This window comes from Propithecus coquereli, unplaced genomic scaffold, assembly GCF_000956105.1.
Source record: "Propithecus coquereli isolate 6110/MARCELLA unplaced genomic scaffold, Pcoq_1.0 Scaffold42, whole genome shotgun sequence".
NCBI classification, from domain to species: domain Eukaryota; kingdom Metazoa; phylum Chordata; class Mammalia; order Primates; family Indriidae; genus Propithecus; species Propithecus coquereli.
This window is the reverse complement of record NW_012149952.1, coordinates 218,935-246,485: the sequence shown is the minus strand read 5'-3', so window position 1 is coordinate 246,485 and position 27,551 is coordinate 218,935. Positions and strand designations below refer to the sequence as shown.

The following is a 27,551-nucleotide window of genomic DNA, read 5'->3' as shown; positions in this document are numbered from 1 at the left end:
GGAGGAAGCAGAGGGGAGAAAACTCAGCAGGAGAGGGGAAGGAAGGAAAGGAGGAAAGGGTGAAAGAGGAGGGAGGGAGAAAACAGGAAAGAAGGAAGGAGATGAGAAAAGAAAGGGGGAAGAAGGAAAAGGAGGGACAGGAGGGGGAAGACCAGGAAGAGCAGGAGAGGAGCGCAGAGCAGACCCCCCACCTGCCTGGCCTTGAGCCTCCCTGCCCTGGCCTGGGTACCTCTCTGTCTCGGCTCCCTCCTCAGTGCTCTCTGGGGGTGCTGGCGGCTCCAGGCTGGTCGGGCCCTGCAGGGATGAGTCCCCCAGCTCCAGGGGGCTGTCAGCACCTATGCGGTGGAAGGAGGGAGTGAGGCTGGCTAGGAGGTCCCCGCGGTGACAAGACCCACACTCTTGGGGCTTGAGTTTCCTCCACCTTGGAATGGAGGGGCTGCAGCTATCCTGTCCCTGGCAGACACCAAACGGCTGCTCTGTAAGTCTTTGGGGGACAGATGGATGTTAAGACCTCCAAGCACATAGCTGTGGGTAGCTGGGGGCCAGGTGGGTGAAGATGCCACAGCCCTGGGGTGCCCCTGTGCACGCCCACCCAATCAGACTGCAGCCGCCCTGAGGCCGGGGATGGGCCAGATGCTGTGACTCTCCACATCTATTCACCTCCCCAGCCCTCAACTGCGCCTTGTGGGAAAAGTAGATCTACCCCATTTAGAGATGAGGAAATTGAGGCTCAGATGCAACATAAGGAAGCAGCGGGATTGCACCCAGGCCTGGCCAAGCCGCTGTCTGAGCGCCAAGGGGCTGAGGGCTGCACAGTCCTAAGGATTGTGGGAGGTGAAGCAGATGGGGCCAGCCGGCTTACTGTCTAAGGGGACACGGAAACGCAGCTCGGAGAGCGACTGGCCTTGTGCTCAGAGAGGGTTCTGGGGCCTGAGGCCGAGGGGGTTGAGGGGAAACACAGTCCAATGGGGTGAAGACATGGCACCAGGAGAGGGTGGGGCTGGGGAGGGAAGCCTGGGAAGGGCAAGGTTACCAGTAACACTAGTGACCAGGAGCAGAGAGGAGCAGATGCCAGAACCAAGGGGACATTTTTTTTTTTTTTTTTTGAGACAGAGTCTTGCTCTGTTGCTCTGAGTAGAGTGCTGTGGCATCAGCTTAGCTCACAGCAACCTCAAACTTGCGGGCTCATGCGATCCTCCTGCCTCAGCCTCCCGAGTAGCTGGGACTACAGGCACACATGACATATGACACATGACACATGATACTATGCCAGGCTAATTTTTTTCTATTTTCAGTAGAGACCGGGGGTCTCACTCTTGCTTGGGCTGGTATCGAACTCCTGAGCTCAAGCGATCCTCCCGCCTCAGCCTCCCAGAGTGATAGCATTAGAGGTGTGAGCCACCGTGCCAGGCCTGAAGGGGACGTCTTGCAGGGAAAGGTTTCTGTTCCAGGGGGCGCCACTGGGGGCTGGCCCTACCCCTGCCCTGGGGTCCCAGGACCTCACAGAGCCCGGGCCCAGATACTCTCACCTGGTTCCCGGTCTGGGCTATCCCCAGACAGAGGGTGCAGAGAGACTCCAGGGGTGTCCTGCCCAGGAGCCCCGAGATTCCGGTCCCGAGAGGGCATGCCCAGGCCTCCCTTCCGGTCCGTAAGTGCTGGCTTCTCACCTGGGGAGACAGCAAGCGAGAAGGAAATGAGAGAACAGTGACTCTAATGCACCAGCCCCTCCTCCCCATCACCAGCAGACCCCTCCTTCTCCCTGGGACCGAGGGGTCCCCTCAGGCCCCCAGGACGGATGCTCTGGCTTCAAGTCCTTTACCATCAACTTCGCCTTTGAGGTGTCGAAAATCTGGAGCTGAAACAAGAGGGAGGGACAGTGAAGGGGTGCGGCCTGGGCAAGACGGGGCAACAGGGCAGGGCTGAGGCCAGGGCTGCCTTACCCTGCGGCTCTCCCCGGTTCCAGCGGGCTGCGTCCAGGATGCTGCTCAGTCCTTTCTTGGTCTTGGGAGGCTCGTCTGACCGCCGGTTCCCCATCACCTGCAGGAGGATGAGGGGCGAGAGGGAGCTGAGCATTCCTGAAACACGAGCAGAGCTGAACTTGACCCGAGGTGTCCACGGAGTCATGACACCTGCTCTCCTGGGGGGAGGGACGGTCTCTGCAGAGGAAAGGACCAGGTTTGGGCACTGACGGAGGCACCTTTTTCCGGAAGAAGTTCCTCCCCGACTTCTTGTCCCCGCTCTTGGTCCGTACCCCAAGGTGGCGCATGTATAGGCCTATGGCGTTGACCACGGCGGCACTGTGGGGAGGGACAGTGAGGGCCAACAGACACACAGACATGACCACACTGCTGCCCCTAGAGGCAGACACCCCTCCTTCCCTTCCCAACCCCACAACTATTTCCTATGAGTCTGAGGAAAGAGGGTTTAAGAGGACAGGGGCCAGGCATGTTGCTCAGTGCCCAGGTCCCAGGAGTCTGGGCCCCAGCCCTTCCCCACTCAGACCCAGGGGTCTAGCCTCAGCCCCTCCTCCCTCAGACACGGGAGCACACACGCCTCTCCCCGCCATCCTCCCTGCTCTATCACCTCTTTTCTTCATCAGTAGAGATGGTCGGTCTGTAGGGAGAAGAAAGATATTGGTGATAAACTTGCTAAGCCTGAGGTCCTTATTTACCTAGTCTCCAGGTTGCCTTCCTCTAGGATGGGCAGGGAGGGGAGAGGCGGGCGTGGGAGGGGGACTGCCAAAGCGACTAGGACCATCACAAGGGGGAAGAGGACCTCTGGTCTGGGAGGCTGGGACTAAGTGCCAGACCATGGACAAGACCCGCAAACTGCAAGGGAACCCCAAAGCTGGGAAGACCCGCAAACTGCAAGGGAACCCCAAAGCTGGGAAGGGAAGAGCCAGGATGAATTGAAATGCCAGGGCTGGGCGAAGAACCCGCCCCAAACACCAAAAAATGGACGCTGAGGCTGAAGAGGGAGCCCGTACACTGGGGACACAACACGCAGGAGGCAGCGGGGGTGCCCCAGGCCAGGCCCACTCACTGCATCTCCTCCAGGTGGGTCAGCAGCCGCTCGGCCACGTGCCGCTCCCGGGCCTCGTAGCTGGCTCGGTCCCGCCCAACCCAGGCCTCCAGCTGGGCCAGCTCCTGCTCCCAGGGCGTCATGCCCATGAGCCGCTTGGAGCGGAAGTCGTCCAGCTGCTGGCCCACGACTGCCTGCTGGCTCTGCACCACCTCCTGCACAAACCGCCGCTGCACATCCTCGGAGATGAGGTCGGGCCGGGTGCGGTCTGCAGGGACACACTCAGGCTAAGGACGAGCTCCCTGGTCACTTGGACCAAGGTCCCTGCCTGCCCTTGGACTCCAAAGGCCATGCTTGCTCAGGCTGCCACCACCAAGAAAAAATGAATGAGTCTGGGCTACCCACTCAGAGCACTGGAGTGTGGCCTCCCTCCCAGGAGCCCCTACTAGAGACCCCTCCCTCACCCCAGCCCCCTCCTCCTCTCCTTACCAAGCTCAAAGGCCACATGGGGAGGGACAGGCACCCGCAGAACCTGCCCAGGAGAGAAACTGCAGTGAGGGGAGGGCTGGGAGAGGTGGGGTGCAGCCCAGGAGGCCCAGTGGGGAAGGCCCAGCTGGCAGTCGCCCTGGCCGGGCCACCTTTCACGCAGCCCTTGGCTGGGTGGAGGCTGGGGTTGCACGCTGGCTCTCAGGGCTGGGCAGGGCGTGGGGGACTGGGCCACGTAAAGGTCTCTCACCGCGGTCTTGTCCAGGAAGCTGTGGTAGAAGTCGAGGAAGGCCTTCTTGACCTCCTTGGGGCCCAGGGAGCCCAGCGCGTCCGCGTGCAGGCAGCAGAGCTGGGGGAGACACCGGCCTGACTCTCCCGCCTCCCTCCCCTCCCAAGCCACACTCTCCCTTTGAAAAGCCTAAGGAGCTTCCCAGCCTCCTGGCCACCCCATAGCCGTGGGACTCAAATGCCACCTCCTCTGGGAAGCGCTCCCTGATCTCCACGCCCACCCCCAGGCCCTCGCCTCCCCTGCAGCCTCCCTGCAGACACCGTGGGCATTTTCTCATTTTTCTATCCTGTGATACGGTTCTTTGCGATTCTCCTCCCTATGTCGACAACAACTATCACTACCGCTATGCCGAGAGCTGAGTGTGTACCAGATGCTGTTCTAAACCTGTCGCCTGCATGAACCTGTCCAAGCACAGGGACCATCCTTGTCTCTGTTTCACTCGTGAGACAACAGAGCTCAAGCAGCCTGTGTCCACTCCACCCCACTGCCTGGAAACACTGTGAGCATCCAGAGGGTTTTTGTGTGTGGGGTAGGTTGAGTCATCCGCGTCCAGACTGGGCCCAGTGCACAGAGAGGGCTTGGTAAAGACAGGTGCGCAAGTGGGGCTCACTCATTCATTCGTCAAGCATTTCCCGAGGCTGCCCAAGCGCCAGCCCTGTGCTGGGTGATGCAGTGGGGACTTCAATCTGTCGTGGCTCCTGGGGGCTCTCAGCTGGTAAGTGACATGGTCTTAGTGTGCTAGGGACTCACTCCAATGGTGGTGGGACTCTCTCTCCACTTTAAGCAGTTACAATACATCTATGTCTGCTCTCCCCGCCCCCAAAATAGAGAGCCCAGCAGGGAGCAGCCCGGGGGGCCACAGCTGTCTCTGGACTGCTCCCCTCAGCTTACGAGGAGAGGGAGCAGCATGAAAATAAATCTCAACATGCTGGAGGCTGTTGGGGTCACCTCAGGCAAGCCCTGGCCCTCCCTAGGCCCCCGTTTACACATCTGTAAAAGATCATGGCAGTCAGCACAATCCCTGAGCTGATGTCCAGGATCTGGAGTTCTCCTATTCTAGAAACCCCAAGGCTCAAGTGGGGGACCCCTTGCCCAGAGGGCTGGAGCCTCCATGCCCCAGAGGAGAGAATGCAGACAGGGAGATACTAGCAATTTCCCCATTCTCTCTCTCTCTTTTTTGAGACAGGGTCTTGCTCTGTTGCCCAGGCTGGAGTGCAGTGGCGTCACCATAGCTCACTGCAACCTCCAACTCCTAGTTTCAAGCAATCCTCCTGCCTCAGCCTCCTGAGTAGCTGGGACTACAGGCATGTGCCACCACGCCCGGCTAATTTTTCAATTTTTTGTAAAGACAGAATCTCACTGTGTTGCTAAGGCTGGCTGAGAACTCCTGGCCTCAAGCAATCCTCCTGCTTCAGCCTCCCAAAGTGCTAGGATTACAGGCGTGAGCCACAGCGCCCGATCAATTTCCCCGTTTTCTGCCAGGTTCTGAAGCTTTGGTGTCAGGACAACCAGCCTCCTGCCTCACGGATAATGTGCTCTTCTTGCTGCACCCCCAGGAGGTCTCCTAGTTTTTGGAGGGATCTGCTGTGCGTTTCCATATAGGGCAATGCTGTGGGCTGTCCCCAACTCCTGTCCTGTGCTAGGCCACACTGGGGTCTTCTTGGGACAAGACCCTTGTCTATAGACCCAGTGCCAGCACTGTGGCTTCTACATTCCTAAACCACCCGCCAGGTTTTCTAGACTCTGCAGGTGTTTCTAGACAGCATAGCTAGGCATCCACACCTCCCAGGTAGGTTTCTGGGTTGACAGTTATGTCCCGTCTGCCTCGTGGGCTGTTTGTAGAGCTTTCCTTGTTTCTGGAGCAGGGCCTGCTGTGCCGCCTAGACTGGGACGGCTGACAGCTCTCTCCCAAGCACCAACCCTGAATGACTAACCAGTGGCACCTGCCAAGAAGGCCTTGCAGAGAAGGGTTTGATCCCCTAGAGTCCATGCAAGGGCACTGTCATTGAAGGGTGGCACTGCCACAGGCACAGAAGGGGGTGGGATGGGGATGTGGTTTCTGCCAGGCTGCTGGAGTCTCTGGTGCTCTCTGCACGACCCTGCCATGTGAACTCTCCCGGCCTGCATGGGAGCTCACTGAGACTTACGCAGGACGCCTTCAGCTGTATCTGGATCCCATGCATGCCCTCTGGCTTTTGTCTAGGTGCTATTTCTGGATCTGGTGCTGTGCGGTCTGGATTTGGGTCCCAGACCCTCCTGGCTCATCTTCCCTGGCCTAGCTCACCGAAAGTTGTAGCCCGTCCCAGCCTCACCCCTCCCTGCGCCTCCCCAGCCCTGCCCTCACCAGGGGTCCCGGCTCGAACTGCAGGGCCACGTGCTGCAGGAGGGCCATGAGGTGGGCCGGACGCCGCTTCACCTGCTCCAGGCTCTGGAACTGGCTGTTTTGCTCCTCTGAGTTCTGGGGGGTGAGACGGGGGGAGGGGGGTTCGGAGGATGAGTATAATGGGGAGAAGAGGAGGGGCCTTGGGCTCAATCCTACCCGGTCCCTGGTACTTCCCTACGGATCCAAGCTGGGAAGATGCTGGGAAGTGGGGGGTGGTGATGGCGTCTATGCCGAAAGGGTGACAGCAAGGGCAGGAGGTCAGGGACGATGGAGGAGATTCAATGTTGTATTGGTGGCTGATGAGGACAGAAATCAGGAGAGAAGGAATGGGGACCCAGGCTAAGGCGGGGGAGGAAGCAGCAGGGATCAAAATTAGGTTAAGAGTGGGAGTCGATGCCGCGGTGGGGCCTCTGAGGATGGGGTCGGTGAGATGAGGAAGGAGATGCCAGGAAGGTGAGAGAAAGAGAAGGGCTGTGCGAGGAGGCATCTGACGATGGAGGACTGGACTGCGGTGGGAGGGGACACCGGATGGGACGCTGACAGAAGCTTTTCCACCCCATCTCCTGCTCACCGTCTCCAGCTCGTTCTCAAAATCCTCGTCCTCAGCCCCGATGATGCTGACGGGCACGAGGCCAGGCCGGGAGGGCCCTGGGGCCTGTGGAAGGGGAGGGGGCTTCAGTCCACAGGGCCCCCTCACAGCCCCATCGCTCTTGGCCCTGGCTCTCCCCACTCACCACCCCTCGGGCGACGTCTTCCATCTCCCTGGGCTCCGCAGGGCTGCGGGAAGAGGAGGGGCCGCGGTTAGGGGTGGGAGGAGCAGGCGGGGCGGTTACTCACAGATTCCTGGCCCAGGTGTGAAGGTGAGTAAACAGCCTCCCCCCAGCCCGGCCTCCACAGCTCAATGGGGCCTCTGTGTGGCGACAAAGAGCCCTTCAGAGTCCAGCCAGCCGGGGCGGGGAGCCCACGGATGGAGCCTGGGGGGGCGGGGGCTGGAGGCCCAAGAGCCTGGGTCCCTGAGAGGGCTGTGTCTGAGAGCCTGCACTTTGGGGTGCCTGATGGAGGAGGGGGCTGGGGGCCGTACTCCTGGGTCGGAGGGAACTGGGGCTGGGGGCTGGCTCCTGATGGGGCAGGGCCCAGAGGCAAGCAGAGTTGGGAAAGCTGAAGGGGAGGTGGAAGGAGAGAACTGGGGTGTGGGGGGCTCTCCTCTGATCTGTGACAGGCCTGGGGCAGGATGCTGCCTCTGAACCCACCAGCCCCACTTCCTGTGACAGGAAGTCACAATGGCAAACCCCCAATCCCCAATTCTCTCCACATTAAGAAAACAAAACTCTGAACCCTCCTCCCTCTGGGACCAGGAGTCCCCAAACCCAGAAGTTCTTCCTTCCCTGAGAGGCCTCCTGTCTTTCCCAGCTTCCAGTCCCAGCAGAGGAGGGAGGGGTCCTCAGGCAGCCCAAGCCCAGGTGTGTCCGTCTCTCTCCACCCTCTGTCCCTCCTGCCTTCCCTCCTTTCCCCAGCCAGTTCTCCCTGGCTGGCTCTGCTCAAAGCTGCCTCAGGTCTCTGCCTCTCTTCTCCCTGTTTCCTCATTTTTCTCCTTCCCTTCCTCCAGATTCGTCTCACTTTTCCCTCGGACTCTGCCTCCCTCCCTGCTTCTCTCCCCCATCTCTGCACCTCTGTCTTCTCACATCTGGCTTCTGCAGCCGCCACCCTCACACCTCTTGAGTCCCAGTCTCATGCGCTGTCTCCCATCTCTCTCCATCCCCTTCTCTCCCCCATCTCTTGCTGCCTCTCCTCGAGTCTCCACTTCTCCCTGAGTCTTTCCACCGACATCTTCTGTGTCCTTAATTAGTCTGACTAATGCCACGGAGCCCGTGTCAGGCGGGAAGGAGCTGTAGAAACAGGGGTGTGGTGGACCGTGGGGGGGACTCCCCACAGCCCAAAGCTATTTATAACCATAGCTGCCTGAGACCGACCCTTCTCCCTCTTCCATGGGCCTCCTCCCTAGCTTCCCAGTAAATGGTCGCTACGATTTTGACTACGATTATTAAACAATGATGCTTTCTGGAGTGTCCAAATGCCATCCTATGGGGTCCACCCAAGGAGGCATCATTTTTATTCTTTTCCATAAAGTATATGTGTCTAACATCCAAGCTTAGAATTCAAGATTTGAGCATTGCTAAACATTTGCATTAATAAATTTGCAAACCAAGGCAGAAAAATAGTAGTAATTTATTACGAGAGTTAAACTCACAGAGCACACACAGGGTGTTAGGCATTGCTCTAAGTGTTCTCATGTACCAGCTCAATAAACACTCCCAACCACAAGCATCCCAACCCATTCTTATTCCCATTAGAGATGGGGAACCTTCACCACCCCACCAGGTGCAATTTCTGGGCTGGAAAACATGATCATGGACCCTCCAGGTCCATAATCATCCCACGCAGGGGTGGAAAGGTTCAACTGAGGCAAGGAGATTGAAAAGGGTAAAGGAAGGGGTTGCACATTATCTGAGCAAATGCTTGGTGCCAGGCCCCAAACTGTGCACTTCACAAGTATCTCCTTATTCCTCATCACAATAATACGAAAGAACAGTTAACACTTAAGGTGCACGTAGTATGTGCCAGGAACAGCGTTACTGCTTTTCAGGTATTAACTCATTTAATCCTCTCAATGATCTCAAGATTATTCTTATCCTCATGTTACAGAGAAGGAAACTGAGGCACAGCTCATAAAGGACACAGCCAAGATTCAGACCTAGGCAGTCTTGCTTGAATTTATGTATTTAACACAGATTGCATTGCTTCAGGGAATGGGGACGTCCCTCACCCCACCGTTTGGAAATTAAAATCTGAACCAAAGCTCTGAGACACATCAAGTCTCCTTATGGTGCTATGGTGCCAGGAAAAGTCAGGAGTATGTGGTCACTATGGCCTGGGCAGGAATGCAGGCTGGACTCGGCTGCTCTGTAGAGACTGGGGCTCAGGGAGGATGGGGACGGGGAGTGTTGGCTGTTTAGGAGATGATAGGGTGAAGGGGTCCCACAAAGGCTGAGGAATTACAAGTGAAGCTGTCAAAGGGTAGACGGATCTACAGGCAATTAATAAGGCCTGGGATCTAGCAGAGGGAGCACCGTGTGAATGGGGCTCTGGGGGAGCGGGGTGAGGGCAGGGTCAGAAGGTCCACAGGGGCGGCGGTTGTAAGCTGGCATACATGGGGGACAACATGGACACCCGCGTTCTATGGAGGGCTCAGGGTCTATAAGATATTGAGCGGATAACCCACGGCCTCCAAGAACCTCTGGGAACATTACAGAACCTTAAAGGAGCCCTTGGAATGCGTAAGGCCCCAGATTCTATTTGACACGCAGTGGATCTAAAGGATCTGGGGATCATACGGGATCGTGACTCCACAGGGAAGGAAGCCGGTCATGCCACCTCTGGAGACGTAAAAGAGGTGCAGTGGTGTGCAGTGAGTTCCGAGACCCAGCGTCTATAGGGCCCCGGACTCTGGGAGATGCTCTTATTGATCTATGAGGACCCCACGTCTATAAGAAGTTGGGTCTCCAATGGGAGGGCGGCTAGCAGGAGCCTGGAGGGTCTGTAACACCTTGTAATCTATAAGAAACGTGGCGGGTATACACGAGTCCCAAATCTTACATGGACATGGCGGGTCTACACGGCCCTAAATCCTGCAGGGAACGTGGCAATGTGCACAGCAGGGGATGTCGGGAGGACGCGCAGCTAGGGTCTGACGCCCGCCAGGGGCCGCGTCCCTCACCTGCTCCAGGTGGGAAGAGAAGCCACTGCAGCCGCCGGAACCGAAGCCTCCGCGCGCCGGCTCCAGGCTCCCCCCACCCCCTCCGCCGAGTCGCTCTAGCCGCCCCAGGGTGCCCCTTTGCGCTCAGCTCCACTCCTCCTACCAGCCGCTCTAGCCCGGCTACTGCCCGGCTCCTGCCCTGGCGACTCTACTCCTCCTGCCAGCCGCTCTAGCTCTCCACTGCGCCACGCTGGCCAGATAGGGCTACTCTGGCCTGTCTTGGAGGGCCGGCGTTTCCATATCTCGACTGCCCCCGTCACTCGGCGGGCCCCGCCCCCCGCCCAGAGGTGCGGGTTGTTCCAACCCCTGGCCAGAGCTCAATCAGAGATCCAAGCCGCCCGGGCGCTGAGCACCCGCACTTCGGACTGGGCCTCCCCTGCCCTGTATGCCTCCCCAAATCGGAGACCAGCTGAATTTCCAATGCTCGTACATCAATTCCCTCCGAGCCCCCACTACCCCTTCCGCTGGAACTGGAATGCAAAAATCTTGGATTTGAGCATACCTTTCCCTCTGATAAGCAGTGTAACCTGCAAAAAGTAATGACTCCTTTTCAGGCCTCAGTATTCCTATCTGTACAATGGGGGACGGTCTCCAGCTCTCTCCCCTACATCCATCTCCCAGGGTATAATTAATGACTCAGAAAAGAGCCTTCCGAAAACGCGTTCAAACGTGCTCTGCAACTTTCAGCTTCACCGCGGCCCACGGGCGTTGTTATTATTGTCGTTTTTCTTTTTAGGTGGCGCTAAAGCATGCGGGGTTGGAGGATGGCGCTTAGCGGAAAGCGTCTGATAGTTTGAATCCCAACTCCACACGGGCTCACGCTGTGTGTTCCCTGAGACAAGTCGGTTCCGCTCCCTGGGCCTCGGTTTTCCCATCCGTACAAATGGGAGCGATCACCTGTCCTCCACCGAGTAGTTGGGAGGCCTGGACCCCGGCCTCGCACCGCTCATCCCCCCCTGCTGGGCGCTCGGAAAGTGTTCTCCCCTCTTTGCCCCCTTTGACAGATGGGAAAACTCAGACCCCGAGAGGGACGGCCGCCCGCTCCGTGGGCCCCAGGAGGCCCCTCCACGGCAGGCAGCGCCCAGGCCCCTCCCTCCTCCGCCCCACTTCCCCCAGCGGCCGAGGGGAGGAGGCCGGGCGGGGCCGGGCCGGTGTACCTGGTGTCCGCGCGGGGAGGTGACCGGCGGGGCGCCCGAGGTCGGGCTCGGCGATCCCGGGCCCCGAGTCCCGGCTCCCGCTTCCTGGCTCTGGCGGGGCAGGAAGTTGGGGCGTTTTTCCGGAGGCCCCCGCCCTGCCGCCCCTCCCCGCTTCCTGCCCGCGCCCCGCGCCCGCCCGGCACCTCCGCTTCCTTCCCCTTCTCGCAGCCCGCCGGGCCCTCCCTTCCGCGCCCCGCCCGGCCCCGCGGCTCCGGCCCCGCTCCGCCCCCGCCCGGGCCGTCGGTCCGTCCGCCGCGCGGGCTCGGGGTTCTCATCTCCCGGCCGGGCGGGGCCGGGTCGAGTCCTGCGCCCCCGTCCGCCCAGCCTGAGCGGCAGCCTCCCTGCGTTCCGTCCCTGTGGTTCTCTCGGTCTTCCTCTCCTTCGCTCCTCTGGGTGTGTTTCCGTCTGTGTCCCTCTCTCTGTCTCTGTCTCGCTCCCCGTCTCCGTCGGGTCTCTCCCGCCTTGGCCTCCGCTTCTCCCCGCTGTCCCTCCTGTCGCTCATTTTCTCCCTCAGAGCCCCCTCCCCTCTGAGCCTCCGTCTCTGTCGTTCCCCCCACTGTTGCTTTCCCTCGGGGCCTCGGAGCCAGCCTCTCCGCGTCCGTTTTCAGCGGCCCCGCTTTCCTGGTCTCGCTCTTCCTCGCCTGTGTCTCGGCCCCTTCTCTCCATGCCTCTGTGTCTGGAGCTGTCTCTCAGATTCCCCGTGTCTCCTCACTGTCCCCGTGCCTCAGTGTCTGTCTTCTTCCTCTCAGGAACTCTGTGTCTCAGTGCCTCTCTGTCATGCCCCTGGGTCTCCCCATCGTCCTCAAGTTAGGGCCACAGACTCTGCAGTTCCCCTCTGTAAGTCTAGCCGTGGAGCAAAGGTGGCCTCGGTCTGATTTCTGTACCAGTCCCTCAAGAGAGTCCCCTGCGTTTCCCAGGCTTAAATATGCATAAATAATTCGGTAGCCACACCCCCTCCTCGCTCTGGGGTGAGGCCCTGGAGGGAGGCCAAACCAGTCCTTAAATTGGGGTGGGGACCTCCGCAAGCGACTTCCTGTTTCTCTCTGGGGGGCAGCCAAGACTGGCTACTTGTGCCGAGGTGTGGGGAGTGGGCAGGGTATGGCTGGGCCAGGATTGCTGGGTCTGAGGGGGGAGGCTGGGGCCAGGCTCCTGGGTCCCAGGGAAGGTGGGGGGGTGGGTTGGAAACGGTCCCCATGAGATCCATGACTCCTGCCAAGGTCTGCAGTTGGGAAGGATTTATTATCACTTAAGTGGCCATGACAGATCAGGGAGGAGGGGGTGACACTAACGAGGCTGCTACAATCAGCTCCCCTAGAGGCAGCGATTAAGGCTCATTACCCACTGGGGAGGGAGCCTGGGAAAGGCAGCAGGGGGAGGACTGGGCTGGGGGAGGATGGGACAGTCTAGAGGGAAGAAGAGTAGGACACCCAGGAGGAGTCCAAGGAGACCTGGGAGGAGAAGAGAGAGGATACCCCAAGGCGGAAGATGACTGAGGAAGCTCCCAGGGAAGACTGCGGAGAGCTTGTTCCAGGGGAGTGAGGACAGACACTGGAATTGGGGCACAGCAGGCAGGGGCAGCCTGGTGGGGGCGAGAGGTGTCACGGCTTCTCCAGCTGGACGTCTCCGATGTTGAGGCTGCCCACATCCTGGTAGGTGCCCTGGAGGCCCCGGGAGATGTCCTCATACATGGAGCAGTCGTCCAGGTTTAAGCCCTGGGGTGGAACGTGGTAGTGGACATCAGTACACGACGCCCCCAGGGAGAGGGAGGAACCCCAAGCAGGCCCCCAGCACACCTGACCCTGTCCACCCGCCCTCCGCTCACCTCATAGAGATTTTCATCTTCGTATTCATCCTGGACATCAACCCCGAACTTCTCATTCTGCCATCGTTTCTGTGGGGGCGGGTGGGGTGAGCAGGGGGAGGTGAATAGGAGTAGTAATAAATAGTAATATTAATAATTGCCCTGTGGCCAGAGGAGAGGCTGGTGCAGGTTTCTCAGCTGCATCTGGGGGGAACCATGCTCCGGGGTGGGGGCAGGAAGAGAGTGAGTCACCCCTAGAGAGGGGCAGTGAGGACACCTCTGGGGGGAGAATGAGAGAGACACTTTTGGGGGGCTGGATGGTGAGGACAATCTTGAAAGGGAAACTGAATGAGGACACCCCTCTGGGCCTAGCACTGATGAAAACGCTTTCATGATATTAATTCATTTAACCTACACAGCCTCTGGGGAAGGGGGATGCTGTCATTCTCCCAAGCTTTGGGTGGGGAACCTCAGACCTGAGAGGGCCAGCTGTGCATTGGGAGTCACGCAGCACAGGCCCTCACCCAGCTGACTTGGGGTCCCCGGGTGGCTCACCCTGAACAGTAGCAGAGTCCCAGGCACTACGGCACAGAACAGAAGGATGATGCCCTCGGCTGTGATGATGCGGTTCTTGGTGCCCTCCCCCATGTCCAGGAAGGGTCTAGGGGGTGGCTCTGTGAGGAAGGGGTGCTGCTCAGAGCCCTGGCACCTCCTGCCCTCCCTGGACTCCCAGCCCCACCCCCACAGCAAGGCCTGAGACCCCTGAAGCCCCCACTCTGCAGATGGGAACATCAGTCACTGTGTCCTGCTGGTTCCAATGGGCCCACAGTGAAGGTACCAGCTCTATCTGCAGCTTACAGATGAGTAAACAGAGTGTCCCCAGCTGGAGAGTGGGATCCAGGGGCCGGGGCTGGGCCACTCACCACGGACGCGGAGGTAGGTGCCACAGGAGTGCTGGTGTGGTTTGCCTTCTTCGTGGACGCGGCACCTGTACATGCCCCCGTGGCTCTTGTTCACGTTGTGGATGGTGAGCTCGCCACTGGAGCTGTGGCCGTAGCCTATGAGCTCAGGGGGCCACGAATGGTTGCCTTGGATGAGGCGCCACCACGTGACTGTGACGTTCTTTATGCTGTCATTGTACTGGCAAGGAAGGTGGACCTCATCCCCCACGCTCACCGTCACCGATGGTGGGCCCCCATCCACCCGCAGGGCCTGGCACCCAGGACCTGCGGAGGGCGGGGTGCGTCAAGACTAGGGACGGGACAGTGGCACAGGCCCCCAGCCCTGCCCCTGCAGCTCCAGCACTGCTTGGTGTGGAGGGGAGGAGGGTGAGGACACTCCTTGTGGGGGCGAGAGAGAGAGACACCCTTGGCAAGGGCTGACCCACCTTGTGGGGGGGAGAGGGGAGAATGAGGAGAGAGGACACACTTAGGGGAGGAGAATAAAACTCCTGGGGATGGTGAGACACCCCAGGGGCCCTTCTCACCTCTCCAGCATCTCTTGCCACCCTCCTGCACACCCACTTTGTGCTTTGGTCCCCATGAACTCTCTGGCTTTTCGATGTTTGGTTCCCTGGAACTGTAAGTGCCCCTGTCCAGACAGCTCCTTCCAGAATGAGGTCTGGCATCCCCTCCTCCTGAAGGCCTTCCAGGTCCATGTTCCCGCCCCCAGCCTCAGCTAGGCCCTGCACCTGGCACTTTATCTTGTGTTGTCATCACAAAACCCTAGGAGTAGTTTCTCTCATTATCCCCATTTTACAGGAGGGATGGCTGAGGCCCAGGCAGGTGGGTTGCCCAGCATCCCCAGGCAGTCAGGAGTGGCACTGGTTCACTCTCCCAGCTCCCTGAGCCTCTCCCTGCCTGGGATTGAGGAGCCAGTCTTTGGGCCTGGGACCCTGGGCCTGTCCCTCATTCTCTGCAGCTCGTATGTGTCAACCTAGGAGTTAGCGGGGACTTCAGCCCTTGAGCTGGGCTGGGGGCTGGGGAGGGGCCCAGCAGGGTGAGGGCAGGGATGTCTCAGAGAGAGGGAGGCAGCCCAGGCTGGCTCCTCTGGGAAGGCCCAGACGTCAGCCTCCCAGGCCAGCCCGTGTGGCTGCCCCCTCTTCTGGAGGTGGGAGGAAGAGAGAAGGAGGAAGAGGTGGGGAAAGAGGCCGAGCAACTTCAGGGTCACAGGCTTAAAACTCAGAGGGCTGAGAGCTGCAACCCCTGATCTTAGTGTCCCCTGGGTGAGCAGCCTTCTCTGAACTCCTCAATATGGTCACGGCCCTGCCAGCTGGCCTTGGGCAGGGCAGGGGAGGAGGAGGACTGGTCCAGGGAGCATCCCCTCCCCCATGCTGAGAACGGGTGCCCTTCACAGGGGAGGGACTGATTGAGATTCACAGCAGAGGGGGAGAAAGCTTTCTGTCCCCTCTGACACTGAACGCCACCCCCACGTCTCCTTCCTGCTCCCAGCCCTGGTGCTCAGTCGAGAGGGACCTTAGTTCCTTATTTTGACCTGCGGGGATGAGAAGGTGGGGGAGGTGTCTCTCTCACTCTTGCCTCTCTCCCCAGCGCTGTGGACACCCCTCGCCTTCCCTAGCTCCCTTCGGTCAGCCGGGCCTTGGCCCAGCTTGGGACAGATGCGATTTCCACAGGGGCCTTCTGCAATTCCCCCTTTCTGCCTCCTCTCCCCTGCTCCTGAGCGCCCTTCCTCTGCCTGTGCCCTCTCCAGCCTCTCTAGGTCCCCACCACCTCCCCCTCCCACCCCCGTATCTGCCCTTTGGCCACATACCCAGGCAGGCAGCAGACAGCAAGAGGAGGAGGAAGATGGTGGCAGGCAGAGCTTGGAGGACTCCCGGACCCCCAGGCATCTTCTCCCGGTGGGTTGGTTTGTCTGAGTTGCAGCAGTCCTGGCGAACCAGATCCCACCCCAGACCCCGCCCCACTTCCTGCCCAGCCCTGCCGGAGATGGGCTCCGCTAGCCCCCGCTGCTGGGCCCTTGGGCTGTCAGGCCTGGGGGCAGCCCCTGCCATATGCTTCAGGCCCGGAGTGCAGAGGAACTGCTCCTTGCACCTGTGGTGGCCGCAATTCCCCTGAGGGGTGGCTGCTTGTGGCGGGGTGTTGGCGGGTAAGAGGATGGGTTGGTCTAGTCTCTCAGTAAGGAAGCTGAGGGAGCCAGAGTTTTGGGTGTCTGCTGGGGACAGGGTGGTGATTCTCAGCTTGACCTCTGCCCCTCCCTGGACTTGGGCAAACTCATTCCCTCTCTGACCCTCTGTTTCTTTGATTCTTGGGGTTGGAAACAAGGATTTAAAGGGGTTGTTACATGCACAGTACTGACCACAGGGCCTGGCCCTTAGCAGGTGCTCAGTAAATCTTAGTCACTGTCAGTGATCATGAGGAATACATAAGGCAGGCCACTAGATGGTCACTTCCCTCCTTCCAGCCTTGGCATTTTTAATCTGTGAGATGACAATCAGAATACCTCCCTGGCCTCGTGACAGGAGCTGGTGTTCCTGGCACCCAAGGAGCGAGAGCCACGATCAGCTCTTTACTGGAGTTCTTTGATATTGGTCTTCCCACAGCTGGGCAAGGTAGCCCAATCCCATTTTACAGAGGAGGAAACTGAGGCCCCCAGAGCAGGGGTTGTCAGTTGTTCAGTGTCACAGACTAGGAGTGGTGGAGCAGGGATTGATTCAGTCACCTTTATGTGACTCCCAGTTTCCTTTGAGCCTGTCATTTGAGACCAGGTAGGAGGGAAGTGAGGTCTCAGAGGGGATGCTGGGGTTGTGGAGATATTTGTGAGCAGCTGGGAGACCTGCGTGCATGCGCGTGCGCGCGTGCACACACACACACACACACACACACACACACACAGAGACACGTGCGAAAAGTTCATTGCAGGGAGATTTTTGGTAGCAAAAATTGAGAAGCTAAGGGAAAGTTCATTTACAGGAGAATGAATGCATAAATTGTGGCGCAGGCAACAGAACACTAGAGTAGGGGAAAGTGCCCACATGGCTGCATCTCAGAAACATGAACATGAGAAAAAAATACCGTAGCACGATACAGTTGACTTATTTCCAAAAGACAAAACAGCATGATGTGTGGCTTAGGGACATACATGGGGAGTGACCCATGCCCAGTTCCCAAGTGGGGCTACCTCTGGGGACAGTGAGGAGGGCTGGGGCTGGGGAAGGGCACACAGAGGGCTTTGTCTGTTTTGGTTTTATTTCCTGTTAGTTTTTAAACTGGGTGCTGGGTTCATCGGTTTTTCTTACACTATCGTGAATACTGTTTTGCATGCCTGAAATATTTCCTAATTTTAAAAAAGTACAACTGTCACCCACACAGAAGAACATCAGCCTCAAGGATTCTAGATTCCTGGGTTTACATCTCAAGATCTGCCAACTGACGGGTTATCTGAGCCTGGGTCTTCTCCAGTAACATGCGCACAATCCCCCGATACTGTGAGGATATTCTCAAGTGCACCTAGCACAGGACCTAGGACAGTTCTCCTTCTCTGGCGCTGGGGACCAGGGACCCTGTTTCACCAAGCCCAAGCCGGGTGGCAGGTCTTCAACCCCTCTGTGCTTAGTTTCTCCTTCCTATTCTCTCCCAGGAGTAAGCCCGGCTCCAGATCAGGAAGCCTTAGGACTTCTTGGGCATCGTGCTACAGCTGAGTCCGTTTCCAGGCCCTTGGCTGCCACCCAGTGGTTGCAGAGGCGAGGCTGCCGGACTGCAGGCCCACGTGGCCCATCAAGGACTAGATGCTATACCACGGAGTGTCACCCTTTGGGCCACTTTCTCATTTTCCTCACTTTTGAGGCACAGCATCCTGTAGCAGCTAGGCCAAGGGCTAGAGCCAGCTTGCTTGGGTCCAAATGATGGCTCTGCCACTCTCTAGCCACTGGACAACCAGCGAAACTCCCATCCTATGATTTGCTTTCCCTCTCTCCAAAATGTGGTGCTTTTGGGCACCCACTTCACAGGGTTGCTAAGTGTATATAACGTAGTTGTAAAGTGCCTGGCTTTAAGTGCTAAGTAAGTACAAATCTTTCAGCCCAGACAACTTCTTGTTGGTGTAGGTCCACGAAAGGGGGCGACCTGGAATGAGGTCTATCCCACCGCACCTCCTTCCTTATTCCAGGACAAGCCACCCCTGCAGTGCCTGGGCCACTGCTTAACCACACCTTCTCTTTTCTCACTTTCTGAGAATTGCAAAGACAGGATGTGGGGGAGGCACCAGGGCATCCTCACCCAAACCCAGCTGGGACATCTTGCACATTCAGGGAGGAACTGGGAAGGCTCTGCCAGCTGCTGTGCACATAGCCACCCAGGGACCCTGCGTTCCCTTCCACAAGGGAAGAGAGCAAGTGCTTCTTCCTTATGCTCCCAAAGAGCAGTCCATCAAGAGAGACCCAGACCAGGATTACGAATGAGGCAATTTATTAACCCAGCATCATTTGTTCTAATGCTTCTTGTTGGCAGCTGCCACCTGTGGGAAAAGATCGAAGAGTTAAGGTCAACCATGGGTCTCTGCCGGGACACTTTGTAATAGCTACCCACTACCCACCAGACCCTGGGCACCCTGACTCATGGTTTCAAATGCATTCATCTCCGTAGCCCTCACAATTGCAGGCATTTCCCCATTTTACAGGCCTGCAAACTAGGACTCGAGAAGGGAGTGGAAGAGCAGGAGTCCAACTTTCGCCCACTGCCCCCGTGAGGGGAAGGCCCACCATCAGCACTGACGTCTGTCCCGAGCCCCACTCTACCTGGAAGAGCTTTCTCCTTCCAGGTCATACCCAACTGCCAAAGGGATGACATCTTCCATTCTTTGTAACACTCAACTAAGTGACTAAATACTCTATCGCTGCTAGGAGGCCTGTGCCAATGACACAGAAATAAAACCAGTGTCAAGCTCATGCCAGGCCCTGGGAGCTCCAACGCAACTGCATGAAGCACTGACTCCTCACCACCACCCGAGGTGGGCCAGAGTCGACCTCTACAGACAGGGAGCCTGTGGCTCCACAGGTGAAGCCATCCTGCCCCAAGGTGCCAGCCAGCCTATATGTGGATGGAGATGTGGACCCTGGGGCCTAAGCTAGCCTGCCTTCCCATCTCCCACCTCTCCCAAGCTGCCCCTGTCCAATGTTCCATAAGCATGAAACACACGTGGCAGCCAGAGTCTGTAAGTAGGCTGACCTGCGAAGAGGGATTCACGTGCATGGATGAAGCTACGTGCCCTGCAGAGGCCAGGTGGCACTCTGGGCCTGGGCTCCCTCTACCCCAGCACCCAGATTTCCAAGCAGCTTGAGTAGGGAAGCCAGTGAAAAATGTCCTTTCTCCTGTTCCTGGGCAGCCCTCCTCTGAACCCCACACCACCCTGGGCTATGCCCTCCAAGGGAGAAAATAAGCCAGATCTAGTAACAAAGCAGAGGTCCCCAGAGACTGAAGTACCCAGCCCTGGCCCACCCATAGTCCTCACCTGTCCGGCGATTCTGTCCAGATCTCTCTGTCCCTGAGGTGTCAGTTTGCGGCCCCTGCAAGAGGGATCATGCAGTCCCCTGTAAGCTCAGGTTCTCAGCCCCTTCCCTCCTGGTCATGAGCCAGGCTTCCCAAGAAGGCACCTAGCTATGGGACTACATACATGATGCCAGCCAAATCCCACTGAGGGCCCCAGTTGGCTGCAATCTAAGGAGCTGGGAGTAGGAGTGGGAGCCCCCCTGTGAGCTGACAGGGTGTTGTTTGTGCAAGCATTAGATCAAAGCCCCGAAAAATCAATTGGGAAAAGTTAACGAGCAGGCTAATGAAAGTGGACAGTCGCTAAATTACCTTCCTGGAGCTCAGGGTAGTCAGCCAGAGAGGTCGGGGTGAGGCCCTTCGCTGTTCCCTTTTCTGCAGAATCCCCTGCCTGCCTCTGAGGACAGGCCTGGCACCCGCCAACTTCATTATAGGTAACCTGCGGGTACTGGCCCCTACCCTGCTTACCCATCTTGATCCTTTTCCACCATTTTCAGCCCCTCCAGGGCTTGGAGGACCCTGCGGGCCACACTCTTGGAGCCTCGGCTGAAGTGGCTGGGCATGACGCCGTTTCTCTGACGTCCCCCGTAGATCTTGGTCATAGAGCCAACCCCAGCACCGCCCCGGAGGTACAGGTGCCGTGCTGTGGAGGCTGGGGGTAGAGTGAGAGGGAGACTTGAGGATGCTTCCCAGGCAGAGAAATCTTTCCACAGCTGAGGCAAGGGCCTGTTCAGGGCCACACATAAACAATTCCACGTCTGTGTCAACAGCTAATTTTCACCATTTTATAAGGGGAGAAACTGAGTAAGACCTGGACCTGACGGATCCCTCTCCCTGTCCCTGACCCCCAGCTAGTTCTCCCCTGGCCCTGTGCTCTGGGTGGGGCACCCCTTCTCTGAGACTGACTTCTTTTGCTGTTGCAGCCTTAGCAGGGCTGCTGTGAGTTGAACGTGAGGTGCTGCAAGGGTGGAGCCTAGCAAATATTTAAGAATCTGTGACCATCTCCATGTGCCCCAAAGAGGCAGAATAGTGGAGAAGGAACCTACTGCCAGAGTGTCCTCTATGGGCCACGTCAGTCTGGAGGGCCTAGGATAACACCAGGGGCAGGGCAGACATCATCTGCAGTGCACGCTCACCGCTTGGAATGTGCATCACTCCCTCCCTTCCCCCACATGGACACAGGAGTTACTGTCCCTAGACTGGCTTGGGTAAGTCCCTGGTCCACCCTGGCCAGCCTCCTTGCCTGCAAAGCAAGCTCCGGCAGAAGCCAGTTGAGATGCTAGCCTTCTCAGTAACGCTCACACGGGGCCTGCCAAGCCCTGTGCCAAATGCTTCTCACATATTCTCTCCTCATGTAGTGAGATGGCCTCAGACAAGCCACCTGACCTCACCTGAGGACCAGGGGTAACAGTCCTTCAGAATACAGTTATCGTGAGGACTGAATAAGTACGATTCATGTGCTATTCTTCTTTGTAGAAAGGGAAACTGAGGCTCCAGAGGGTACTCACTGGCTCCCCATCACACAGCTCTGGAGAGACCACCCTGGTTCTGCCACTGTGTGTGAAGGCACTGGGGCCGAGATGCAGGAAGTATCCAGATTTCAGCCACCACATGGTCCTGCCTGGCTGGGGAGCACGGGGCAGGAACTCTGGTCTATCCCTGGGGCCCAGAGACCAACAAGTGGCCTGAGCCTGCCCGAGTGACTTCTTCTCTCCCTTAGTTCTGAAGATCAAGTGAGGGAACTGGGGATTCCTTTCTCCAGTAACTACTAACAGCCAAGGGCCAGGCAGTGTTGTGTGTGTGTGTGCTCGGGTGGGACTGACCACATGAGGGGAGTTGCTCCTCCCCTCCAGCTGCCCCTGCCAGAAGCAGTCCCTGCACACTTGCTCCCAGCCTCCTGCCCCGAGATCATCTCCAGATACAGCCAGCCCTCCCGTAGGTAGCTGCAGATTCCACCAGCCACACATCAAAAATATTCAGGGGAAAAAAATACAATAAAAAAAAAAAATTCAGAACCACTATTCACATAGCATTAACTAATTGTATTAACTAATTGTATCACATTGTATTAACTAATAACAGTAATCTAGAGAAGTACACAGGAAGATGTGCATAGGTTATATGCAAATATTGTGCAATTTTATATTAAGGACAAGCATTCTATAGATTTTGGTACCAGGAGTCATCTTGGAACCAATTCCCTTATGGATACCGAGGGACTATACAACCATGCTCTGCTCGGGGCCAAGAGTGCAGTGCCACCATGGTCTCACTGCCTCTGCTCACTTTAAAACCATTTTCCTTAGTTCTTTCTACCTGCACCTCACCCAAGGCCCTACCTCCTACTCCATTGCCTTGGGACTTCCTATTCCCACAGCCCTACCGCCTGGCCAGGCATTAAGTCCCCCCACCCCTGCCAGGATCAAGATACTTGCTATAAGCCATCTCCCACACTCTTTCTGCCAGGAGAGCAACATCCCTGGAAACCTCTATCCTACAAGAGTGGCTGAAATGCCCAATAGCCACTGCTGTCCCTCCTACACCTGAACCTGGCTGTGCCCTGGCTCTGGAGAGAGCAGGCTAGCTGCAGAAAGTGGTAAGATGCACACTCCTAAGCACACAGACGCCCAAAGGTGCTGTGCACCAGAAATGGAACACTCAACCTCAGTCCTGCTGAGCTGGGACCACAGCGCTCAGAACTCAGACCAGTCTTGGCCTGGAGTCAGCGTGGAAGAGGTAGCCAAGCTCTGAGCTGCCAAGTAGACAGTGGTTTGAATCCCAACACTGTTCTTCAGGAGCAATGCCACGGAACCCACCCATCCTTCAGGTAGATCCTGCTGTGGCACCAAAGGAGACAATTTATTTTGAGCACCAGAACCGGCAGAGAATAAGCTCCAATAAAGCCTATTAGCTTCTTCAATGGGGCTTAAAATTTTTCTTAACGTCTTTAAAAACTATCTCACATGGAGAACAACCTTTGTCAGATATTTCCAAGTCTTCCTCTGCCTCCCCAGTTCACGCTTTGACCCACTACAACAGAGAGGAAGGGTATTAACTTTAAAAATCACAAGCTGTTAAAACACTGCATCCTACAAAACATCTTTCCACCCTCTTCTCACCCCCAGAGACCCAGGCCCCAGCCCCACCTTTCGAAGTGGAGCTGCACGAATCCAGGCCACCTTAGATAGTATTTATGCCAGCAAGCCAGAGGCTGTCACAAACAGCTTCTCCTGCAGTCCCTCCACAGGAATTCTGTTCCTCTCCTGCATGTCCTTGGGAAGGCAACCCACTCCCCTCAGGAAACCCTGTCCAGGAGTCACCCCCTCCCCACAATTACAAAGCAGGGACAAAGCAGGCCACCCCTGTTGAGTTCACAGTTAAGGGAGAACAGCTGTGTTCCTACTGGGCCAAGGGCAGACCAAACAAGCAAGGCTTCTCAAGAATTGTCACAGCTCAGCACCCAATAATTTATTAAGATTGATGACCCCATCTTAATTGAGTCAAAAAGGAGAGAAAGAAACCCTCCCAAGGTTCTCTGCCCTGATCCTTCTCTCCCAAACTTATAAGGAAAAACCACTTCCCTGACCTCCATTCATTCCTTAACTCAATGTGATGCCCCCCAGGCCTCATGCCTTTCACCAACATAGCCTAAGTGGGTGTTCAGCCCTGTGCAGATCTCCATTCTCCTGACATGGGTTCTTTCTATCTCTCCCTCAGCCCTAGCCCCAACCCCTACACTGCTGCCTTGGGACTTCTTGCTCCTATAGCTCTGCCCCATTCCCAGACCATGCTCAGGAGGACCTGGTCTTCTGCTGCGGACCTCTTAATCTCCCGCACCCCAAGATCGAGACTTGTCAACGTCATGCTGGTTTCTACATGCCTCCACAATTTGCCCCTGTTCACTGCCCCACTGTACTTTAGCCTCAAACCCCTGAGGGGGTAAATACGCTAGCCCCCAGGATCCATAGAAGGAAAAAAAGGAAATACAGCACAGAACAGTTTTGGACAGAGCCAGCCTGTGAAGCCCCCAGGGTGACTTTAAGCAAGTCACTTTACTAGTCTGTACCTCAGCTTCCTCTTTGGTAAAATGGATTGCTACTATGATCACAACTTGTCAAGAGTGTAAGCTAACTGCCAAAGCGGTCGGAGTACGTTAAGAATAGAGGTTGGTAAACTTCTGCTGTAAAGGTTCAGACAGTTAAGTATTCCAGGGTTTGCAAGTGACAGGCTCTGCCACAAGTCTGCCGTTGTGCACATGAACACATGGACAACAGGCCTCTGCTCTAGAACCCAACCAACCTGATGCCACCAGGGCGGCTGGGAAAAGTGAGGTCAAAGAGGAACGTTTGGGAACCTCAAGTGAGGGAGACCAGCAGGCAGGTAGGGGTGCACATCCTAAGTGAGATGTCCGGGAAGAGACCACAGTAACTGTAAAAATGATCTAGGTTTATTATCCAGGGTCTTGATCGCCTTTCTTGTTAATCCCTCCCCATCTTAAAAAAAAAAAAAAAAAAAGGCATGAAAAATGCTGCCAAGGGAAGAGAGCTGGAGTTCCCTCCAAGTCATGACAAGTGTGGGGGATTGTGGCATCACTAGCTGACCAACCCTGGACATGTTACTCAACCTCTCCAACATCAACTGTCACACAGACACAACCAGTCCTATCTTGGAGATTTCTGATATGGGCAGATAATGCAGAATGTATATTCATCCCACCAATCATTAGATTCTTAATCCTAGATCCAAAGCTCCCTTTGGCCTACTGACTCAAAACACTGCCAAAGAACATTCAGGACCAGGCAGCCTTGCTTCCCAAGACAGCGGGTAGAGAGGGTGTGTCTCATCCAGGCCTCATCACTGTTGTGTGCCCAGGGAGTTAGCTTCCCTTCACCAGCCCCATTTTCTTTCTAAAAATATAGCGGTGAGTGGGTGGGTATGCCACCAACCATACACACCCCACAGAGCACATCTTTTAGTCTTCAGAGGCCAGAGGCTGGGGCCAAGTCACGTTGCCCAGCCCAGGGCCTGAACAGAGAGTGGGCCTCATGGCCATTTGACACATGCACCACCAATCTGCAAAATGCTTTATGTTCTGTAGTGCTGAGCATCTTGTACTAAGGCCAACTCTTCCCGGGGTCACTCTGGAGTTTTGCCAATTTCCAAACTGCTTTCCACCTACTTCCTAGATGGAGCCCCCACTTCACAGAGAAAAGCTGGAAGACTGGAGAGGCCAAAGCCCCTTGCACTGACACTCCCATTCTCTGTTAGGGTGACAGCTTACTGAACCATGAATGTCAGGACAGGTGAGAACGAGCACTATGTAGTCAGAACTGTATTTAATTACTGGGAAATTAAAAAGACAAGAGAGAGGGCTGGCATGAGGTCATAGGGTGACCATAAGGTCAGCAAGTTTTCTCTTGAGCACTTGGAAGTCACATCAAGATTTAGAGCAAGAGGTAACCTGGCCAGATCCCCAACCCTTTAGTTAGAAAACAACTTGTTAGAGACAGGGAGAAAGCTAGAATGATGATCAGATTAACCCTAAAGACAGCTAACTTCTCTTAAATGGACTACTATGCAACAGTCATGTTTCTAAGCACTTTAACTTAATCGAACTCATTTCATCCTTGCAATAATCTTGTATTGGTACAATCATCAGCCCCGTTTTAGTGATGAGACAACAGAAGCACAGGCAAGTTAAATGGCTGAGATGGATTTGAACTCAGGAAGCCTGACTCCATGGACATAGAAAGAATGTTGCCTCTGCAAAACGAACCACCTCCAAGCAAAATATGAACGTACATCTGTCTCTGGGTTTCCCTTGAAGCTCACTCAAAGCCACGGGTCCTCTCACAAGCCTCTTAGAAGGGAAGAACAACTTGGAGCATGAAGTTATTGAAAGTCGTGCCACACAAAGCATGTGGTGACACAGTCAAAGGTTTCTCCTCCTCTTGCAACCTTGGGAGCAAGAAAAGAGTTCACAGAGGGGACAGGTCTGTGCTAGGGCTCACCCAGCTTCCCACTCTCCAGCCAAAGGCCCAAGTTCCTTACCAGCTCGTGTGTAGAACCAGTTCTCATCGTAGGGAGCCAGCTCCTTATGCTTGGCCAGCTTGACTGTGTCCACCCATTCGGGAACTTTTAGCTTTCCGGACCTAGGACCAAAACAGTGACAAAGGCACAGTTCAGAAATCTCCACAACTACTCTATCACCCCAGCAACACAACTGTAGATTAACAAGAGCCCGATGTGTCCCAGAATACAAATAAAAAGGCTGAAACTGATACACAATCCAGGCCTTCCGAAAAAAGCGCGAACACTGGGGTTCAGGAGCAGATAAAGGCGATAGCCTCCATCCACTTGGGACCTCAGTCCCCAAACTCACTTTTTGAGGAAGGCTGCCAGAGCTCTGACGAACTCCTGCTGGTTCACGTCTTTTACAGTAACTCCAGGCATCTGTGAGATAAGGTCAAACATGTGAACACAAGACCTCGTGGAGGCGACTGACAAGGGCCGGGCCCAAGCCCAAAGCTTTCGCTCCAACATATCCTAAACCGCAGCACCCCCGAGACTCCCAAGGCCTTACAACTCCGGGCCCCGGCTCCTGTGCGTGCGAGAGTTCACCGACGCCCACGATCTTTACGGGTCCAACGAACACCGCCTGGTCCCCGTTTGGTAGGATCCTACGCGACCCACCCCTCAGGCCCGGGATTCTGGGAGTCCCACGCACCCCGCCGCTGCCCACCAGGCCCACTCTCGGTTCCTGGACGGTGCTGACCGGGCATGTCCGGGCCTGCCGCTCGCACGTGGCCGCGGCTCCAGGGAGCGGGGCGACCCCGGGCCTGGTCTCAGGGCCCTCAGACACGCGCTCCCGGGCCGAGGAGGCCGGGTTAGACGCCCCGAGCCCAGTTCGACTCACAGCGCCCGCTTACCGTGCGGCCTCCGCGCTGCCAGCCAGGGAAAAGGGAGCGACGGGGTTTCCCGGGCGCACAAGTCGGGCGTTGGATCTCGCGAGAGTTCCAGAAGTCGCGAGAGCGGGACTAGAGATTAGACGGCTCCGCCTTTCTCAGGGCGAATGTGGCTTCGTTTCCGCCTGGGCGGGGGGAGGGTGTGTGGTGAGAGCTGGAGAGGCAAAGGCCCGGGGGACGGGCGTGGAGGCCTGTTTCCTCTTCGCCCTTCCTTCTCCCAGAGCGTAATAGAGAGAGGAGACGAGAGCTCCTGTCCTGAGCCGGGGGAACTTGGCTTCGTTCGCATCGTTCGTGGCTGGAAGGAACAGCGGTGGTGGAGAATATCATGGCGGAAGTACGGGGTAAGTTGGCGGACAGGAAAGAGACCCGGTCACAGGCGGCTCCCACAACGGGACAGCCCCTCTTCCGGGTGGAAGTAGATTTTTACTTGGCCGGAAGTGGGAGTAGTAAGGGCGGAACTGTGATGGAGAACATAGAGAAAGCGCGAGGAAGCAATGTGGCTACCATCGTCCCTCCTTCCACCTCTAGTAGTCGCGAGAGGCGGAGACGGAAGCCCCACCCTTCTTAGGGCGGAAATTGCTTCAGATCGGCTGAGGCCACCAGAGTGGGACTGAGGCACTGGAGGCGGGGAGGAGATGAGGGCAGGGACAAAGAGGTGGAGGCGGGACCTTTGGAGACGTTAGTTCAGCTCTGCCTTCTGGTATCTGTATCTGTTCACTCAGCCCTTAGGCTTACCTTGCCCGTCTAGATTTATCTGCCCCGTTGACCTGTGTAGCTTTAGGCACTGCATTTGCTCTTTCAGAGCTCAATGTCATCATTAAAAAAAAAAAAAAGACTCTGAAATCTTCATTATTTCCCATTTTAAGTGACTGCTCCTGTACGTGGTGCGTCACACATTCTATCAATAAATATTTTTTTTTTTTAGTGACTGTCTGTGCCAGGCACAGGTAAACGTTATTTGTAAATTTATCATATGGCTGGTCCTGTGGCTGGTCATGATTACATGCGTGATCTCATTTAATCTTTATAAGGCCCAGCAACGAAAGAACATGAGGGACAGCCCTGTGGTCCAATAAAATTATGTTAACTTGCTGCA

At 56.5% G+C, this 27,551-nt stretch overlaps 3 protein-coding genes across 4 annotated transcripts in view; all 3 read right to left on the bottom strand.

Annotated features, from left to right (window-relative positions):
* ARHGEF1 (Rho guanine nucleotide exchange factor (GEF) 1) overlaps window positions 1–11,275 on the bottom strand; it is an 18,924-nt gene extending 7,649 nt beyond the window's left edge. For both annotated transcript variants that reach the window (XM_012653341.1, XM_012653342.1), the window contains exons 1-13: window positions 11,151–11,275; window positions 6,914–6,956; window positions 6,751–6,834; window positions 6,141–6,254; window positions 3,758–3,856; window positions 3,511–3,553; window positions 3,043–3,289; window positions 2,584–2,613; window positions 2,198–2,297; window positions 1,941–2,037; window positions 1,820–1,855; window positions 1,530–1,667; window positions 230–335 (exon numbers count right to left, since the gene is read on the bottom strand). In XM_012653341.1, coding sequence (XP_012508795.1) covers window positions 230–335; window positions 1,530–1,667; window positions 1,820–1,855; window positions 1,941–2,037; window positions 2,198–2,297; window positions 2,584–2,613; window positions 3,043–3,289; window positions 3,511–3,553; window positions 3,758–3,856; window positions 6,141–6,254; window positions 6,751–6,834; window positions 6,914–6,937 — 1,118 coding nt within the window. In that variant the 5' untranslated portion in view covers window positions 6,938–6,956; window positions 11,151–11,275. The remainder of the gene's footprint in view (window positions 1–229; window positions 336–1,529; window positions 1,668–1,819; window positions 1,856–1,940; window positions 2,038–2,197; window positions 2,298–2,583; window positions 2,614–3,042; window positions 3,290–3,510; window positions 3,554–3,757; window positions 3,857–6,140; window positions 6,255–6,750; window positions 6,835–6,913; window positions 6,957–11,150) is intronic.
* A 1,134-nt stretch (window positions 11,276–12,409) lies between these two features.
* On the bottom strand, window positions 12,410–16,003 carry CD79A (CD79a molecule, immunoglobulin-associated alpha). Its single transcript, XM_012653340.1, has 5 exons — window positions 15,760–16,003; window positions 13,914–14,216; window positions 13,546–13,664; window positions 13,012–13,080; window positions 12,410–12,901 (listed from the first exon to the last, which is right to left on the bottom strand). Exons 1-5 carry the CDS (start codon window positions 15,998–16,000, stop codon window positions 12,788–12,790), a joined length of 846 nt encoding a protein of 281 aa, XP_012508794.1. The 5' UTR covers window positions 16,001–16,003; the 3' UTR covers window positions 12,410–12,787.
* Window positions 16,004–18,396: 2,393 nt separating this feature from the next.
* On the bottom strand, window positions 18,397–26,793 carry RPS19 (ribosomal protein S19). The gene is made up of 6 exons (XM_012653339.1): window positions 26,420–26,793; window positions 25,873–25,943; window positions 25,542–25,642; window positions 19,959–20,142; window positions 19,456–19,510; window positions 18,397–18,462 (listed from the first exon to the last, which is right to left on the bottom strand). The coding sequence occupies exons 2-6, from the start codon at window positions 25,941–25,943 to the stop codon at window positions 18,436–18,438; spliced, it is 438 nt and encodes a 145-aa protein (XP_012508793.1). The 5' UTR covers window positions 26,420–26,793; the 3' UTR covers window positions 18,397–18,435.
* Between the last annotated feature and the right edge of the window lie 758 nt (window positions 26,794–27,551).

Excerpts from the sequence above, each read along its gene's own strand:
- CD79A (XM_012653340.1), bottom strand. The coding sequence starts at position 16,000 with ATGGCAGGGGCTGCCCCCAGGCCTGACAGCCCAAGGGCCCAGCAGCGG. Across the intron at positions 14,217-15,759 it reads GCTGTCTGCTGCCTGCCTGG|GTCCTGGGTGCCAGGCCCTG; the intron begins GTATGTGGCCAA and ends CGCCCTCCGCAG. Across the intron at positions 12,902-13,011 it reads AAGATGAAAATCTCTATGAG|GGCTTAAACCTGGACGACTG; the intron begins GTGAGCGGAGGG and ends GTTCCACCCCAG.
- RPS19 (XM_012653339.1), bottom strand. The coding sequence starts at position 25,943 with ATGCCTGGAGTTACTGTAAAAGACGTGAACCAGCAGGAGTTCGTCAGA. Across the intron at positions 25,643-25,872 it reads CTGGCAGCCTTCCTCAAAAA|GTCCGGAAAGCTAAAAGTTC; the intron begins GTGAGTTTGGGG and ends TTTTGGTCCTAG. Across the intron at positions 19,511-19,958 it reads GTGGAAAAGGATCAAGATGG|GGGCCGCAAACTGACACCTC; the intron begins GTAAGCAGGGTA and ends TCCCTCTTGCAG.